Below are 19,696 nucleotides of genomic sequence, written 5' to 3'. Positions count from 1 at the left end.
GACTCTGGCGTGCATCCCGGCTGGCCACTCCGAGGCAGAGGCCAGGGCTCCTTCACTTGCCAAGGCTGCATCATTCCTGCTAGGAGCTGGCTGGCCTGATGACCAGCAGCCGCAGGAGCTTGAGCAGGACTTTTGGGTGTGTTTGTGACCTAGAGCACGCACACATAAACTGAGGTTGCTGATGATGTGGGGATATATAAACATGCTTTTGATCGGCTTACATGTTCTTTCAGTCCTTCAGGAAAACAGCTTTGTCCCCGAATGCAGCCTATCAGAGCAGAGGTGGCCATGATTTGAAGATTAGCCTGCCTTTCTGGGTCTTGGCCTGCGGTGCTGGTTTATCCCTCCTCGTAGCACACCAGATGCCCCGGTCTGTCTGACGCAGTCGTCTCATCTCATCCTTGAGATGATGGTGTGGGGCTCTGGTGGGTGTGACCAGATGCAGGCTTGGTAGTCTTGCCAGTGGAATGATAATCACATTGATCTGTGGTGTTTTCTTAAGATCTAGAAGGTGCCCTCTGTCCCCAGGCCTGTGAGTTACCGACTTGCCCCATGGGATTAGATCACCTTGCATTCTGAAACGATTAGGAAGATGTGTCAAGATGGCCCTACCTGAGGGCCCCTCACAGATAGCAACACATAGGAAAACACCAGAAAGCTTGTTTCCTTACCTGACTTTCTTGTGTTAATCTTCCAGTACACGAGGGTCTGGATCCCTGACCCTGATGAAGTGTGGTGCTCGGCTGAATTAACCAAGGACTACAAGGAGGGAGAGAAGAGCCTCCAACTCAGACTGGAAGATGAATCGGTATGTGCGGGTCGTGGGAGGGGGGAGCATGGGCTCTGCTGCCAGGGCTGGTGGTGCATGGTGACTGCAGTTTCTCCTATGCCCAGCCACTTGGTGCTGTCGATAACACACATGAAAGTGGTAAACCACGGGACTGCTCCCCGAATGCCACATAAGGAATAAATGCCCCCTGGCATTTGTAGCCAAGGGGTCTCCAGTGGCTGGAGCAGGAACCTTCTCATTGGAGTAGAAGGAAGGGTCCCCTTCATAGGGCTGAGGCTTCGTGGGAGGTGAGGAAGGAGGAACCTAAGAGACTGTGCATGGTAGGGCGCTTGGAGCACTGGCTCTGGACCCAGCTGTTGGGGTTGGGACCCTGGCTCAGCCGTTGCTCGCTGTGTGCCCTTGGGTAGGTTAACGAGGTTTCTAGATGCATCACTTCATCTGTTATGTGGAAGTGATAGTCTAGGGGACTTTTGAGAACAAAAGGAGTTGTTAATGTCTGTTTAGTGTCCAGCACTGGAGCACCCATATGTATCCCTGCTGTGGGGAGACTCCTCTATTAGTTGCCTTTCAGGTGGCTTCAGGGTAGTTACCTATAACACCTTCCTCCTATATGATCTGATTTTTCCCTTTTTGTGGGCCTTTTGTGACCACCCTTCATTATAATGTGTGCATTTTACAGATGTTTGCGTGCCTGTGCTGTAATTGCATCGGTGCAGATGCAGGTGGGTGAGGTATGGGACCAAATATAGAGGGAGCCTGATGAGGTGAAGGGGTTGAGAGACCTGAAGGGGTCATGGGAAGGAGATGGCCATTGAAGACTCGGGACTAAGGAGACTCCGAGTTTCCCAGGTGGGAGTGGTGCATGCGCTGAAGTCCTGGGGCTGTGATGTGTTCCCTTGGGCTGCAGACGGGAAGGCCTGTGTGCCTGGGCACCAGTGGAAGCAGGCAGGGGTCAGAGGGATGGCCTGTGACACAGGCAGAGGTCAACTGGGCAGCGTTTACAGTGGGGGAGACTGGGAAGGAAGTTTTCGCAAGAAGTCTTGGGTATGGTTGATGCACAACATCACGTGAGTTTTCAGGGGTCTGGCACAGGGATTTGGCAAGTTTACACCTGGAGCTGTGTGGGTATTAGGCTGCGTGAAGCGAGTCCTACTGAGAGGTGAATGCCATGTGACATCACTCGCTTGTTCTCTCAGATTCCATGGGAAAAGCAGGCTTTGAAGGAAGTGGCAGGAAGAAACCAAGAACAGACTTTGGGAGGGGTTAAGTCGGAGGGCTGAAGAGTGGACCTTGCTTGGAAGGAAGGCTGGAGCGCGGCTGGCCTCCCTGATGCCGTAGCCCTTGATCATTTGCTACCTTGATAGGTTTTTCCTTCTCCTGAGCATCTTGGTCTTGTCTTCCTAGTTAGCAGTGACCTACTTGAGAAATGGACCTTGTTTTGTGCTTTGCTCATGCAGTACCTGCTACAGTTGATTAACTCATTGATTAGTAGGAAGATGGAACATCTCCCCCTCCTAACTTCCCTCAAGCCTAGCACGTGGTAAACCTGGGACACTGCCTTGGTTAGATTTTTACGCCAAGGTGTGCATGCTTCACCTTCCCCTTCCTGGCAGTCAGACTTGGCCAGCCTCCTCTTGGTTTTGAGGTGAGGAAGAAAATTCCCAGCAGATGGGATCATGTTTACTCTGTTCGAATAACTTCCCGCGCCACGCCCAAAACAAAATAAAATGAGTTCACCCAGTTGAGTGCTGTAACTTCTATTCCAACATAGTTCATTTTAGTTGACCTTTTAAGTGGGTGGTCTTTTTAAAGGGTTGAACGGAGGTAGTGAGGAATGGCCTGCTGGTGTTGCTAAAACAGAGCAGATGCTTGCGTCCCCAGCTGAAAATCTGCCCAGCGTGACTAATCCTGGTGGCTTCCCAAGTCACCCCCCCCACACCTGCTACGTGGCCAGTCAGCATGTAATCAGAAGGGGTGCCTGCGGCTGTGAATTAGCAGCTCTTGAGAAATAATGGGCCCTGAACATCCAGCTCTGGCCGGCCTCCTGGCAGACCACGATTTGCCCACTGCTGGCTCACAGTGGTCATTGGGAGCCACCCTAATCCGAGCTGCGGGCCAGAGGCAGGAGGGCAGAAATTAAAGGACTGGCCTCTGCAAGTCTGAAGAGCACCTGCTGTGTAGCTGAGACCATCCTTGATGCACCGGGCTGGCGAGGTCCCCCTGGCAGTGCCCACCCCCCACTCTCACCTTCTCAGGGTCCAAGACTATGGGTTTAACTATTGTGGCAAAGGATGAAAATCAGTTCATTCTCTTCTGGAAGAGCAGTGTTTCTAACACCAAGCTTCTACCTTAGTGCTGGCTCATGTGCTTAGCTCAGGGTGACCAGGCTCCCTGGTGTTCCCCCTGAGGGATGTTGTCTTCAGTGTTGCTTATTCGTGTTGTGGTCAAATACACGAAGCTGAACACGTGAGCCATTTTTCAACGCCCAGGCCAGTGGCATTAGTACTTCCAAGTGGTTGTATCACTGTCCACGTGTAGAGCTCTTGACCTTGCAAAACTGACATTCTGTCCTTGTCCGGCTCTGGTGACTCTGACTTTGTGTCTCCAAGCTCACTGCTCTGAGCACCTTGTAGAAATGGAGTCCTGCAGGATTTGTCCCCCTTGTCTGGCTTGTTTCCCTGAGCACAACTTGTAAGATACTCTGTATTTAAGCCAATGGGAAACTTCTTGGAAAAACATAGTGTCGTCTCTGTCCCCACAGCTGTGATGGGTGCAGAGTGTCTCGGTGTGCCAGCCCTTGGCGCAGTGCTGCCTTAACCTGGGTTGAGCATCCCTATGAGTGTTGGCTAACCCTGGCTGATGGACAGAGCTCCCAGAGCTCCCGGAGTTGGTGCCTCACAGGCCTTCGGGCTCTTGCCTCCACCTCCCTTGCCACTCCTGCCCCCTAGTGGCAGGGAGAACTCCCTGTTTCCACGGTTTTGCATTTAAATTGGTTTTTAAAAACTTTTATTTGAATTCTAGTTAGTTAACATTGCAATATTGGTTTCGGGAGTAGAATTCAGTGATACATCAACACCCTGTGCTCATCACAACCAGCGCCCTCCTTTAGTGCCCATTGCTTATCTCGCCCATCCCCCACCCACCTCTCTCCATCAACCCTGTTTGTTCCGTTGTTAGGAGCCTCTCAAGGTTTGTTTCCCTCCCTTTTCCACCCCCTCTCATGTGTTCATCTGTTTTGTTTTTTAAATTCCAGGTATGGTAGGGCACCTGAGTGGCTCAGACGGTTAAGTGGCCAACTCTTGATCTCAGGTCTTCGTCTTAGGGTTGTAAAGTTAAGCCCCACATGGTGCTCCGTGCTGGGTGTGGAGCCTATTTAAAAAAAAAAAAAAATTCTGCATATGAGTGATATCATGGAATTTTGTCTTTTTTTTTTTTTTTTTTTTTTTTTTTTAAGATTTTGAGAGCACAAGTGGTGGGAGGGGGAGAAGGAGGAGGAGAGTCTTTGCTGAGCAGGGAGTCCAATGCGGGGCTGAATCCTAGGACCCTGGGATCTGAGCCAAAGGCAGATGCTTAACCTACTCAGCCCTGGAATTTGTGTTTCTCTGAGTGACTTATTTCAGTGAGCATAGTACACTCTAGCTCTATTGTTGTTGCAAATGGTAAGCTTTCGTTCTTTCTGATGGCTCAGTAATATTGAGTTGTGTATTTAGACAATTTTTTTTAAGATTTTATTTATTCACGAGAGACAGAGAGAGATAGAGGCAGACTCACAGGCAGAGGGAGAAGCAGGCTCCATGCAGGGAGCCTGACTTGGGACTCGATCCCAGGTCTCCAGGATCCTGCCCTGGGCTGAAGGCAGGTGCTAAACCACTGAGCCACCAGGGCTGCCCTAGACCATATCTTCTTAATCCATTTGTCAGTTGATGGACACTTGGATCCTTTCCATAGTTTGATGATTGTTGATAATGCTGCTATAGATATTGGGATACATGTGTGCCTTCGGAACTGTATTTTTGTATCCTTTAGGTAAATACCCAGTAGTGCAATTGCTGGATCATAGGTAGCTCCATTTTTAGCTTTTTAAGGAACCTCCACACTGTTTTCCAGAGTAGCTGCACCAGCTTGCATTCCCACCTATTGTGCAGGAGGGTTCCCTGTTCTCTGCATCCTCGCCAACACCTGTTGTGTCCTGTGGTGTTCATCTTAGCCATTCTGACAGGTGTAAGGTGGTATCTCATTGTGGTTTTGATTTGTATTTCCCTGATGGTGAGTGGTGTTGAGCATCTTTTCATGTGTCTGTTGGCCATCTGGATGTCATCTTTGGAAAAGTATCTATTTGTACCTTCTATTTCTTGATTGTGTTTTGGGTGTTGAACTTGAAAAGTTCTTTATAGATCTTGGATACTAGCCCTTTATCAGATCTGTCTTTTGTCAATATCTCCTCCCATTCTATAGGCTGCCTTTGAATTTTGTTGACTGTTTCCCTTGCTGTGCAGAAGCTTTTTATCTCAACGAGGTCCCAGTAGTTCATGTTTCTGTTTGTTTCCCTTGCCCCTGGTGATGTGTCGCAGGGGCAAGAAGCTGCGATGGTCGAGGTCAAAGAGGTTGCTGCGTATGTTCTCTAGATTTCGATGGTTTCTTGTCGCACATTTAGGTCTTTTATCTATTTTGAATTTTTGTGTGTGGTGTAAGAAAGTTTCACTCCAATTTCATTCTTGTGCACGTGGCTGTTCAATTTTCCCAACACCATTTGTTGAAGAGACTTTTTTCCATTGGGTGTTCTTTCCTGCTTTGTCAAAGATTGGTTGACCATAGAGTTGTGGGTTCTCTATTCTGTTCCGTTGATCGATGTGTCTGTTTCTGTGCCAGGACCACACTGTCTTAATGCCTCCAGCTTTGCTTTTATTTTTCAGGATTTTGGGCTATTTGGGTTCTTTTGTGGTTTCATATGGATTTTAGAAATGTTGGTTCCAGCTCTGTGAAAAATGCTGATAGCGTTAAATATGTAGATTGCTTGGGTTAGTATATATGTTTTAACAACGTATGTTCTTATCCACCAGCATGGACTGTTTTTCCATTTCCCTGTGTCCTCTTCAATTTCTTTTATAAGCATTCTATAGTGTTCAGAGTTCAGATCTTTTATTTCTTCAGTTAGGTGTTTATTCTTAGATATCTTATGGTTTCTGGTGCAGTCATAAATGGGATTGAGCCCTTGATTTCTCTTTCTGCTGCTTCATTATTACCATATAGAAATGCAACAGATTTCTGTACATTGGTTTTTATATCCTGCAACTTTGCTGAATTTGTGTATTCTAGTAATTTTTGTTGGGGTCTTTTGGATTTTCCATGTAGAGTATCATGTTGTCTGTAAAGAATAAAAGTTTGACTTCTTCCTTGCCAATTTGGATGGCTTCTATGTCTTTTTGTTGTCTGATTATGGAGGCTAGGACTTCCAATACTATGTTAAATAGTAATGGTGAGAGTGCACATCCCTGGTCTGTTCCTGGTTATAGGCGAAAAGTTCTGTTTCCCCATTGAGGATATTGAGTGTGGGTCTCTTGCATATGGCTTTTATGACATCTATTCCTGCTTGTCTTCTGCCTGGAGTTCCTATCTAGTGCCCCACAGCCACCTTGGTGGTGAGTACTCCTTGTGTACAGGGTCCTCCCTGGGTCTGTGTGAGAGGAAGATGGGCATATGTGAGCTTGAAGGCGGGGAATGTGCTCCATCAGTATCTCTGCATACTCACGCCCTTGAAAATCGGTGGGGTCAGGGCAAGCGGGTAGCTGTAAGCCTACATCTATTAATATAGGCAAACTTCATCAGAATTTAAGTAAAATGGACATTTCTAAGTTTTGAAAACCAAAACATCTAATATATTAAAAATATATTTGCATCTCTGTTCAGTCTCCATCTGGCTGCCAGTGTAAAGAACCATGATCTTTAAGCATGTTGTGCGCCTCTACCTATATATAAACAAACTTAAGGGAACACGAATTATTGAGTATTGCACAATGTTCCTCGTGTTGCGTTGCTGTGGTTGGAAACACTGTACTGATCTGTGAGTGCCTCTGGAGCCTCATAGCCTATGGAGAAGCTCGGAATTGGGCATTAGGCCCTACTGGGAAATGGTGTTTCTATGTGTGAATTGTCTTGGCAGTCGTGCCCTCTGAAAGGAAGGGTTACCATGCTCATTTGCCTTTCCTGGGCTCTCAGCCTTTTTACTGCCCAGTGCCTCCCCGCACCGCAAAGCAGTGTCTGGTGTTGGCGGTGTTACACAGTCCACAGATGTCCCAGGCACCTGGAGGCCATTGTGTGTCTTCAAGGACATGGGGCAAAGGGGGGGAGGGTGCACAGGAGCATTTTCCTGGGGCCTGAGGTGCTTGTCATGGGAGTGGATGTTGAGGGCTGCAGATCTCACTGTGTCAGTGCTCAAGCCTGATGCCAAGTGCAGAGCAATCATGTGCTCTTTAATGAGCTGCTATTTTGTGTTGAAGATGATGGAGCACTTGAAGGTGCAAGACCCAGGGACAGGCCCCTCTTACTCAGGTCTCCAGATGGTGCCAAACATATCAAGCTGTTCCAGCCAGGAGATTGCAAACTTGGATCGTTATGTCAGGAAGCAAGTGCTGCAGAAGAACTAGGACTGCTCTACTTGATCATTAGTGCACTCAGACCTGCGCACCTGGAGAATGCCCCTGGGTCTTGTCCTTCTGGGTTCAGGTGAAGTGCCAGCTGTGTGCGCATCTGCCAAACCAGAGCTAAGAGTGGTAGCTACTCCCAGTAAAACTTCAAGTGATTTTGATTACTAGGTTTCTCTTTGTTTTACTGGTTATTTCTGTTCTTATTTTAATATTTGTTTGGTCACTAAAGTTTTTGCCTTCAGTTGCTCAATAATCCACAGTTGAGATGGTCTTTGTTGAATTGGCAAGAATGACATGAAGCAGATAGTATCATGTTGGATGAGCACTGGGTGTTATGCTATATGTTGGCAAATCGAACTCCAAGAAAAACATATACAAAAAAAGTACCATGTTTATATTGCACATGTACAAAAAACATTTACAGTTATAAAAATGGCATATAAATATTTATCGGTAATACTGTTGCCAATGCAATTAGTTATCTTGTCTCTAAAGTAGGCTATAATTTTCTAATGAATATTTTTATCATAAAATACATGCAACCTAAAACTGACCATCTTCACCATTTTTCTACAAGTGCAGTCAGAGGCATTAAGTGTATTCACACTATTAGGTGATCATCATTAGCATCCATCTCCTTGCAGATCTGCCTCCATATGACCGTTGCCCTTTTTGTCCACTGTACTCGTGATCTTTTCCATCATTTAGGATATTTTGCCTGGCTGCTTCTGCTCAGAGATGAGTGAAGCAGCGATTTCTACCCCCTGTTTTCTCCCTGCTACTCCCACCCCCAGTACAGGGACATTTGGCAGTGTCTGGATTTGTTTTGGGTTGTCCTGACTGAGGAGGGAGGTCTGCTACTGGCCTCGGGCAGGTAGAGAGCAGGGATACTGCTAAGCATCTTGGAATGCCCAGGGCGGCCGTCGCCCATCCCACCTCCTGTCCTAAATGAAAGCAGTGTGGACATTGAGTAAACCCTGGATTAAGCTGGTAGAGGAAATGGTCTGGACTGCTCATTGCTGAGATGCCAGGTCAGAAGCCAAACTAGGAACCCATGATTCTAACAATGTCCAAGCTGTGTTTCTTGCAATAAAATAGACTCAAAAGATTAACTTTGATTCTGTTTTTTTTTTTTGCTCTGGGAATTTTGTTTAAACTCAGTTTCTTCCCTTAATTATTTGCATCACCATTCATTCATTATTGATTAAAAACAGTTGAGCAATGGTACTGCCAGGATCTGGCTGTACAGCAGTGAAAACATGTCTGCACCTTTGTGGGGCTTTCCGTATAATGTGTAATGAACATAATACATATGAGTTTAGGAGATGAGAAAGTCAAGGCCAGGGATCTTCAGAAATCTATTAGAAACTTGATGAGATACTTGGCCCAACCACCTCTGTACCCTTTTACACTCAACCCACACTCTTTTTGCAACCCCCTTGGGCAGCTACTTCTGAGTTTCTTGGTGGCTTCTCAAATCAGGAACCATGCACCATGGTAAAGACAACACTTAGATCTGCACCATGATTCTCAGCCCAGTTTGACTCCTAGTTGGGTGTCAGAGTTAGGGTATGTGTAGTCCTTCAGGTCAACGCTAACCCCTTGCCACTTGGTAACCCTATTATAGCTTATGTCTTCTTGAGATCTTAGTTCTATGGGTAGAGTAGGACAAAAAAGTTGGCTTCCACTTGGTAACCCTATTATAGCTTAAGTTTTCTCTAGATCTTAGTTCTATGGGTAGAGTAGGACAAAAAAGTTGGCTTTATCTACTATATAGGCTTCTTATTAGCTCCAAATCTTTGTGTTGGGAGTTGTCATTCAAAGATGCTTCTAGGATTATATTCTCTTTATGTAGTTCCATGTAACATGGATACGAATTGATATGAGAGGGGTCATTTAAAAAACCCGACATTCCTTCCAGCTAATATTTTTTTGAGCACCTATTAAGTATTCTAAAACCATAGACCCACAGAGTATAAAGCAATCTAGACCAGGTTTCTCTAAAAGAGCAGTTGGTACAATGGGATGTGGTGTATCTGTATTGTCCAGTATGGTAGTCCCTGGCTACATGCCTGTTGGGGTCTTGAAATATGAGTGTGGCCGAGAAAATGAAGTTCTGATTATATTTAATTTCAATGAATTTAATCACAATAACCATATGTGCTGCCCTACCAGAAAGTGCAAGTTTGGACCAATCCCCTAACCACCTCCTCCTCTGTATTCTCAAGTTTTGCCTAGTCCCAATATGCCAGGTGAGGACCAGTTGGAGATGCCCATCTGTTCCTCTTTTCAGGGGGAGTGGGGTGGGGGTGGAGGTTCATTACAGGTGGGTGACTGAGAATTAAATTTTGCGATGAGTGTTAACCATTTAGCCGCCTCTTCACCTCCAGAGGCTCAGTTACTACGTTGTGAAGTGTTTGGTGCCAGGAAGTTTTTATGGTCCCTGATCCCATCCTAAATGCTTAGATTTCAAATAAAATCATGTTAGCTGTGAATGTTCAATACTAACAGCAGTGTTTAAATCAAAATCCTATTTAAAAAAAACCTTCAGTCTCTCATTCCCTGCTTCCCTCTGGATGTACACACACCACAAAATCTGTACTAATGCTGAGCTTGCACCTCCTACATCTTTGCTGCTGCTCTGGGCATTTTGACTTAGCGATTATACTGTAACCAGTACCACTGGCGTATTTGTGGATCATATTTTCACAAAATCACAGATGAGTTTTCCTCTGTGCGCTTTGGGGGGAGAGTTCTTGAGGGGGTGTTTCATCTGAGGAAAGATGGGGAATGATAGCATTTCCATCTTGGGGACTAAAGACACAGAGCTGAGGTCCCCACTTTCTAATATGGGAAATGAGGGGCTGAGCCTGGTGAGGCTGCACTTGGTTGGGTCCTGTGCTGTGTGGCGGGGTGGGCGGGGGTGGAGAGACACACAGGATGTGCAGAGCCAACATGCTCTTCCAGAGGCGAGGGACACCTCCATGGGGAGGTCTTGAGAAAGCCTCTCGGGCCGAGGGGGTTGTGTTAGAGTTTCAGTGACACTCAGAGATGAAGGGTGGTCAGAGCCATCAGCTCTAGAACTTAAAATCTCAACATACTCCACTTTCCCTTGTTGCCCACCTTCTGGGAATTTGGTATCATGTCTGTGATAGCCAGTTTACTAGTCTCCTATATGGAGGAAATTTGATAAGACCTTCACACAAAAAGAAGAGCCTTGAGACACACACACACACACACACACACACACACACACACACACCATGACATGAACCTATACAAAGAAAACCTAACATGGGTGACTTGATAATTTGTGGAGATGTCATTTCAGACAGACTTTAACATAGTTTTCAAAACAAGGAATCCCATATTTCATTCTGTAACATGCCTCTTTGTCAATTCATCACAGATACAGGTGTACGTTGGGTTTTATTTTCATGGTTTAGATTGTTGATATCTTTGCCCATTTGTAAGATTGTCTCCTGAAGCCAAGGAAGAGTCTGTTCATGAAGGGTTGTGACCGGTGTTTCCAGCTGCCTTCTGAAAGGTCAAACCTGCACAAAGTAGGTCTATTTGACCACATCCTTTGTTTTGGAGGTCTTGGGAGTTTCTACACCTTTGCTTATATGGTGGATAATGATGGTAATCTACTATTTGCATCTCTTTGGTTAATGACCACTGATTAGTTTTTCGTGTTGTCCATCTGTAGTGGTATTTTTTTTTTTTTTTTTGTGACTTGCATCTCCTACGTAATTTTCTGTTGGATATTGGTTTTTTGACTTGTTAAAACTGTGGATACTAAGATTAATTCTGTTATGAATTAATACAATGTAAAAATCATTGTCCCCTTCTCTCGTTTTACTGTGTGGTGTGCTTGATGATGGCTTAAAAATTCTATTTATAGTCAAAATACAAAAATTTGGGACATACTTCTGACTCTTCTGTCATTCTTTAGAAACCTTCCAAAGCTTTTCAAACTACCTATGTTTCTTTTTGCACTTTGGTTTTTGTTCTACCTTATATGAGAGAATGAGAGTAGAATACTGGCACAATTTTTTTTTTTCCCCTAAATGCCTTCCAGTTTACCTACCACTGTTCTAGGGAAATTCCTTTTGATGATTTGCTTCATTGTTATGAACAAATTTTCCTTCTGTGCCTGCATTTATTTCTGGATCTGCGAGTAGGTTTCATTTATCTGCAGATTTTAGCACCATTATTGTACTTGCTGGCTATCATATACCTTAAGATCTGATTGTGTAAGACCATTTAAAAGTAGGAGAGAAAGTTGATATTCATGTTTTTTTTTTTCTTAAACTGTTATTCCAGTAAATTGATGCTATGCCCATAGAATTTCCTGAAAGGCGTGCCTAGAATGGTGGTTCTTAAAATATCTAGAGACCACCTGTTGCATAACTACTTGTGGGTATTTAAAAATTTCAGACTCTTGGGCCTCACCCCAGACTCCCACACATAAGTAGTGGCACACTACTGCCAGGAGTAGTGTTTGGGAAACTGTTTTTGCAAGCTCCTGGATTTTAAAGAACACTGTAAAACTTAGATAAAACACAGGAAAATTTGGGCTATGGTTTACAATTTATATACAAAAGAGCATCATCTTTTTTTATACATTGATATGTATATACATGAGTCAGTTATGAACATACCCTGTCTATAAACATCTTTTGAGTACTCATGTCCAAGTGTCATGCTAAGGATACGAGGATCACACCTTGCAGCCAACTCTTCCTGATTACACACACACATACACACACATAACACCACCTTCTGTTACATGTTAGATCAAAGTAAAATAATTTCCCTCCAGTAGCATGTAGTCCACTTGTTGAAGAATCTGTACAGCTTAGGGCATTTATGTGAAGCAGTCAGTTGCAAGGCGATTCCAATAAAAAGTGAATGGATGGGTTGATGAGGGCAGAGGAAGAAAGCAACAGCTTTAAATGGGGGCAAAGGAGGTTTGCTGCATGGGAGAAGGCGCGGTACTCCCACTGCCACCGGATTCAAAGACCCACCAGCAGAACACGTTGTTAAACCTTGTTGTGCTTCCTGAATCTCTCGGCCCCTCACTCATGTGATGGCGATACACTGGGATGATGTCACAGGCAAGTTTTCCACCTGGGCTGGTCACTTGGGGCAACACAAGTGTTTTTGTTTGGCCCTTCTTTAAAACAGTTTATTGGTCTTCATCACTCACAATCTTGTGAGGGCGGTGATTCTTGCCAACACGACAGGACGTTGAATACAGGTGAAATGGTTCATAATTCTGCCTTTTTGTGTCTATTACTTGCCTTTCTTTAGATTCGGGAATACCCCATCGATGTCCAAAGCAACCAGCTGCCTTTTTTGCGGAATCCAGATATTTTGGTGGGAGAAAATGACCTAACTGCCCTTAGTTACCTACATGAGCCTGCAGTTTTGCATAATTTAAAGGTCCGTTTCTTGGAGTCGAATCATATCTACACTTACTGTGGTAAGTGGTGTGTGTCTATGGGCTGCATGTGTTTGAAAGTACTTAAAATCTTCAGACTTGACACGCTGAACTCTAATGGTTAGGAATCCTACTAGCATTCTTCTGAGTACCTCTCATCTGAGACCCTTGAAAGGTTTGCAATTAGAGAATGTGGCTTAATTAGGCTGCCCTCCATCTCTGTGGGCTGATGGGTGTTAATCTCAGCTCAACCAGGACAGAAGTGGAGCATGCCATGTGCCCTGGCTGGTTTGGGCACAGTCCTGGGGTCTGTAGGAGAGCAGTTAATGCAGCCCAGGGTCCTAGCTTGGGCATCTGCCCCTCTCACAGAGCACGCTTCTGGAAATGGATGCCTGGCTGGCTTCTGTTGTGAACCCAAGAAAGTGCTGTCTTTGGTGCTCTCCTTTGCCTGCACAAACATGGGGCATGATGAATATTTGTCCAATACATGAGCAGAAAACATATTTTAAACTAAAAAGTCCTGGGGATCCCTGGGTGGCTCAGTGGTTTACTGCCTGCCTTCAGCCCAGGGCATGGTCTTGAAGTCCCAGGATCGAGTCCCGCATTGGGCTGCATGGATCCTGCTTCTCCCTCTGCCGGTGTCTCTGTGCATCTGTCTCTCTCTGTCTCTTTCTGTCTCTCATGAATAAATAAATAAAATCTTTTTAAAAAATTAATTAAAAAGTCCTGAAATTGTTTTTGTTTTTCTTGAAACTTCTCAATTTCCCTCATTCTGTTTTTGAGTATGAGATGCTACAGTGAAAACCAGAACCCTGTAAATCATTGTCTGAGGAGCAAACCATTTCAGAATCTGGCTGAGCAGTCAGGCCGTGGGCTGCTTTGTGGGAATTGTCCCTGCCTTGCTTCAGAGCCTTGGTCTTATCTGTTATCACAAGAGAGAGGCCTCAGGACCAGAGTTCTTTTCACTGTGATATTCTATTTTGGTTTGGAGTTGGTTGGCTGGCTGCTAAGTTCCAGTGAGCTTTTCTACTAGACTTCAGTGCTTGAGAAGTCCTTTCCTAAAAACTCCTTCAACTCAATTACTAGTGGGAATTTTATTTGAAAAAGACCATCAGTTATCAGAGGCTTGAATAAGTTGGGCTTTTTCAAAACTTTTTTTTTTTTTTTTTTTGAAAAATCTCCCTTTTTGGGAGAAAGGAATAAACCACCATGAGCTTCACTTTTTGAAGTCACCCCTTTGGAAAGAGGTCCTGCTGTCTGTACATATTTCTCTAAATGCACCTTGGCTCTTCTGGCTTCAGCTGTTCAGAGTGACCAACATAGCACAGAGTACGGAGTCATCAGGAAGCATTCCTTTCTGCTCTGGAAGTGGCTGAGACATTTCAGGAAAACGTGTGACCTTAGAATATCTAAAATTGAATGCTACAGGAATTAGGCTTTTATGCAACTCTCTCAGCCAGCACAGCACGTGAGGCTGTTTTTAACAGACTTCTCCCCAGTCATTAACCTTAGGTGGGATTAATCAGAGTTTGGAGACTTCTTTTTTGGGCCAGGTTGTCTTTTCAGGCGAGCTTCCATTTGAAGACTTGGTAGGTGTCCTTTCCCTCCCTTAGCCTGAAATGTAATAAACCAGATTATTCCAAGTATTCCAGACTATTTTTTCCCCCTTTTAAATAGACTTTTTAAAAACAACTTTACTTAGGTTCACAACAAAATTGAATGGAAGATAGAGCTCTCCCATATGACACCCCCTTTGCCCACACATGCTCAGCCTTACCTGTTAACATTCTGTTCAAGAGTGGTACGTTTGTTAAAATTGGCAAACCTATAGTAACACACCACCAGAATCTCTAGTTTCCATTAGGGCTCAGTCTTGGTGCTGCACGTTCCATGGGTTTGAACAAATGTGTAATGACATGTATCTGCTCTTGTGGTACCCTAACAGTGGTTTCATGGCCTTCACGTCCCCTTGGCTCTTTGTAGGCATTCCTCCCTCCCCCTGGGCCCTGGCAACCACTGATTTTTTTCTACTGTCTTTGTCATTTTACCTTTTGTGGACTATCATAGAGTTTGGGATCACACAGCCTTTCCAGATTGGCTTCTCCCATGTAGTCATATACATTTAAGTTTCCGCCATGTCTTTTCATACCTTGATAAGCCACTTTTTATAACACTGACATTCCATTATCTGCATGTATCACAGTTTGATTCACATATTAAGGGACCTTTTAGTTGCTCCTAAGTTTTGGCAGTTGTCAAAACTGCTGTGAACATCCATGTGCAGGTGTTAGTGTGGATATAAGGTTTCAGCCCCTCTGGATAAATACTAAGGAGTGTGAAACCGAATCCTATGGGAAGTGTATGTTTTGTAAGAAACTGCCCAAGTGGCTATACCATTTTGCATTCCACCAGCGATGGAAACTTTCCATTGTTACACATCCTCACCATCATTTGGTGTTGTCTGTGTCCTGGGTTTTGGCCATTTTTAATAGGTGTTTGGTGGTATCTCCTTACGGTGTTAATTTGTACTTCCCTGATATATGATGTACTTGGTACCCATCTGTTGATCTTAGGGGAGGTCTCTGTCTAGATCTTTTGCCCGTTTTTCAATTAGGTGGTTCATTTTCTTAGTGTTGAGTTTTAAGAGTTCTTTTCATGTATGCAAATTAGTCCTTTATCTGTATCAGATATGTTTTTTGCAAATATTTTTCCCATTTTGTGGTTTCTCTTATTTTCCTGACTTGTGTACCTTTTCAAACACCGAGGGAAACACTGTTTAAGAGATCTTCCATCTTGGCAATGACCTTTGCATTCCTGTTTCCTCATCCCCATGTGACTGGCAAAACGCACACCTCTTTTTTTTTCTTTCTTTTCTCTTTTCTTTCTTTTCTTTCTTTCTTTCTTTTCTTTCTTTTCTTTCTGTCTTTCTTTCTTTCTTTTCTTTCCCCTTATCAGTGGTTCTCTTGAGATCCAGAATGTGCTCTTAGGGGAAACAAAAAGGCATGAATTTATTGGAAGATTGAAATTCATTTTTCTCTTTACATTCTCAAATATTAACCTTGCCCTCCATAACAGTTCTGAAAGGGCAGATGATTTGCTGACTCTTCAACATGTATTTTTTGAGCCTATCGTTGTGATGTATACTTTTGAGGATACAAAATTTTCTTTAAAAAAGTAAAAGAGAATACATGGTATAAAGTGATGTGAGCTAATAAAAACCTAACACTCAGTGCTTACTATGTAAAATGATGGTCTAAGAGTTCTTCATTAATCATTATCTTCAAGACAAGCAGGTAAAGGTAATTACTATTCCTGATTTTATAGTCCAGGAAACTGCGGCACTTAGAGGTTAAGTAATTTGCCAGAGTCCCACAATTAATAACTGGCTGAGACAAGATTGGATTGTGCAACGTTTTACATGTATTTTGAGTGTAATCTGTTGAGCATTTGGGTACATGTACCTATTCCACGCTCTAGGGTATTTAGAGGCCTTTCTTTTTTCTACCGGAGCCTAGCACTATCAAGTCTTGATTTAGTTTCACTTTGTTTAGTTTTGATTTATATAAACAAGGGCCTTGAAAAGGTGATGCCAGGTGGCCATCTTGCGGTCGGAATCTGACTATGTTATCTGTTTGCAGGTATCGTGCTCGTTGCCATTAATCCATATGAACAGTTGCCAATCTATGGTCAAGATGTCATCTATGCCTACAGTGGCCAAAACATGGGGGACATGGACCCCCACATCTTTGCTGTGGCAGAAGAAGCCTACAAACAGATGGCCAGGTAAGAGTAACCTCAGCCTGGAAGTCTTTTTGTGTAGTCAGAGGGCAGAAAGGGAAGTTTCAACCTTCCTTGGCTGCTTTTGCCCAGTGGTTGAGTAAAGGTAATGGGAATAGAACTAGCCCAGGTTCTATTTCTTCTGCATTTCCTCTCACATTCATCTTGTTCTTGTGAACCTGAACCTATGTTTGAAGAACAGTGGCTACTGCTTTTTTTTTTTTTTTTTTTTAAATTCATGAGAGATGCAGAGAGGGGCAAGACACAGGCAGAAGGAGAAGCAGGCTCCATGCAAGGAGGCTGATGTGGGACTCCATCCCAGGTCTCCAGGATCAGGCCCTGGGCTGAAGGCGGTGCTAAACCGCTGAGTCACCTGGGCTGCCCCAAACAGTGGCTTCTAAGACCGTTTGTTTTCTGAGCAATAAAATAAATGAATGCCTTTGATTTCCTCTCTCCTTGACTGCCTTTTGGATTTCTTTCCTCCCTTCCTGATGTAAAAAATTGATTTTCTAGTATCACCGTTCATTTCATAGATCCCAAGGCTTGCTCCCTTTGAAAGAACCAGGATTCTGAGATAGATGAGGCATTTGAAATAGGAATTTCAAAATAGTAGTTATGCATAGTGGCTTTGGGTTTTTTGTTTGGTTTAAGAGTTCTTTAGGGACTTAAATAAATCCCCTCAGTTTTGCAGGGTGGTTTTGTTTTTGCTAGCTCTGACAGATGGGTGTACAGGTCTGTTTCATTGGAAAATGGGCTAGGCGATTATATTAGGGTTCTGCAGGGAAATAGAACCAGTAGCAGGGGGAGGGAGGAATTGTATATGTGTTTGGGGAGCCCAGGTGGGGTTCTTTTAAGGAACGGTCTCATATAGTTGTGGAGGCTTGGCAAGTCCAAAATCAGGGTAGGCTGGCAGACTGGAGACCCACAGAAGAGTTGATGTTGTGTTTCAAGTCTGAGGCTAGTCTGTTGTCATGCTTCTCTCTTGGGGGAAGGTCATTTTTTTTCCCCTTCTTGGGACATTCATCTGATTGGTTGAGGCCCACCCATATTATGAAGGGTAATGAGGTTTTTTTTTTTTTTTTTTAAAGTCTACTGATTGAAATGCTTATCTCATCTAAAATACATCTTTACCAGTACTATCATGACTAGTGCATGATCAAATGTCTGGTACTTTGGCCTCGCTAAGTTGGCATGTAAAACTAATCACCACACTGATGATGGTCTTGAACTATTCAGATATAAGGTGGGGAAAGATAGTTTCACCAAAAATTTGGCAGAAATCTATATTCCCGTTAACACCAACATGCTGGATCTTTTCAACTAAATCTAATCTTGCCATTTTCAAAGAACAGCTTATGGAGTGAGCAGCACACTTAGGAAAGTCCTTTGCAGGGAGGAGGGCTGCTTGGCTAACTTAATGAGAGGAGAATCCCATTTAAGACAGTCTGTGTTTCAGTGGATTTCAGAGTCTAATTTTCAGCCCAATGAAAGTTTCCACCAAGGGAGGCCGCACTATAGACTTGTTTACTGATTTGTTTGCTGGTTGTAAAACTCAGTATATAGAAAGTTCTGCTTCCTTATGGACATATATGGACCACTTTCAAAATGAGCCATGATTGGAGAACGAGCAATTCAACAAATAGAAATGATCTGTAACCATTTTATTTCTCCAAGGGTGGTAGGAGACTAGGGGCTAACATGGTCCCCAACTTTGACGTCTCTAATACCTTAAGAGCGAGCACATACGGTATTAATCTACTTCAGGGCTTTGAACAGAAGTCACTTAGCTTGATAACTTATTGATATAAACCTCCTGACCGAAAGCATGGTTCAAGGTCAGGTCGTGTACACAGAAGCATGGGTTGTAGTGTGCTTCAGGTTTTAGTACATAGCTTCACTAATGTATTACTGTGGGAGGGCAAGTATATGGCACAGTGGAGAGAGACCTGGGGTCTGAACAGGCTCTCAGGCTTTGGGGAGAATCATTTAAGCTGAGTCTTCAACTACCTTCCTTCCTCTGGAGGATAGTTTCTTTATGATTTTGAAAGGCAGAAGGGAAGGGGCACCTGGGTGGCTCAGTCTTTTGAGTGCTCGGCTCTTGATTTTGGCTCAGGTCATGATCTCATGAGTTGTGAAGTCAGGCTCTGCTCACTGCTGTGTCTGCTAGAGGTTATCTCCCTCTGCCCTTCTCCTCACTCAAGCACATGCATGTGCTCTCTTTCTCTCTAAAATAAATCTTTAAAACACACACACACACACACACACACAAAAACAGGTGAGTGTGGGTTGGTTCTCATGACTTCCTACCGTGCTAAAAGTTCTAGCAGCTCTTTGATTTGTCTTTTGATGAATGTCATTGATCATTGTTTTTCATCCCATTCATCTCTCCTACCCAGCAGCACTTAGAAGTATTAGAAGTTGCTGGGTTGTTTTTGTTTTTACTGAAGACTTGTTATGGTCCCTGTAGTTTTGAAAATCTCCCAGTCTCCAGCTTTATCTGCACCTTAGATTCTCTCACCTAAAGGCCTCCATTCTTCCCTTCCATGCCTGAAACTGGATTTATGGTTATTCTACCCTTGGGTTATTTCACTTGCTTGGGTCCTTGTTCACACCCATTAGAAGGAAGGGGATATGGTGGTACACGGTGGTGGTGATACAGTCTTACCCTAGGGTTATGAATTTTTTTTGAGATTTTATTATTCATCCATGAGAAAGACAGAGAGCCAGAGACATAGGCAGAGGGAGAAGCAGGCTCCATGCAGGGAGCCCGATGCAGGACTCAATCCCAGGACCCCGGGGTCACGCCCTGAGCCAAAGGCAGACTCTCAACTGCTGAGCCACCCAGGTGTCCCAAAAGCTATGAATTTGACAATTAAAGGGCTTGGATGTTAAAATTGGACCAGGAATTGCTTCCTTTAGGTTTTGTTTTACGGTTTATACTCATTTTACTCAGCGAGTCTTAAGGTGTAGCCAAATAATTTTGCTGAAATTCGTAGGCAGTTTTTGCTCATGAATGTTCATTAGAAGTGTAAGACCAGC

At 44.0% G+C, this 19,696-nt stretch overlaps 1 protein-coding gene across 2 annotated transcripts in view; it reads left to right on the top strand.

Moving 5' to 3' along the window:
- The window catches only part of MYO5B (myosin VB), a 332,497-nt gene that overhangs the window by 147,957 nt on the left and 164,844 nt on the right, over positions 1-19,696 (top strand). For both annotated transcript variants that reach the window (XM_072828573.1, XM_072828572.1), the window contains exons 2-4: positions 698-808; positions 12,751-12,922; positions 16,519-16,663. In XM_072828573.1, the coding sequence (XP_072684674.1) occupies positions 698-808; positions 12,751-12,922; positions 16,519-16,663 (428 nt within the window). The remainder of the gene's footprint in view (positions 1-697; positions 809-12,750; positions 12,923-16,518; positions 16,664-19,696) is intronic.

Source organism: Canis lupus, chromosome 6 (genome assembly GCF_048164855.1).
Source record: "Canis lupus baileyi chromosome 6, mCanLup2.hap1, whole genome shotgun sequence".
Taxonomy (NCBI): Eukaryota; Metazoa; Chordata; class Mammalia; order Carnivora; family Canidae; genus Canis; species Canis lupus.
This window is presented reverse-complemented; position numbering and strand designations above follow the sequence as displayed.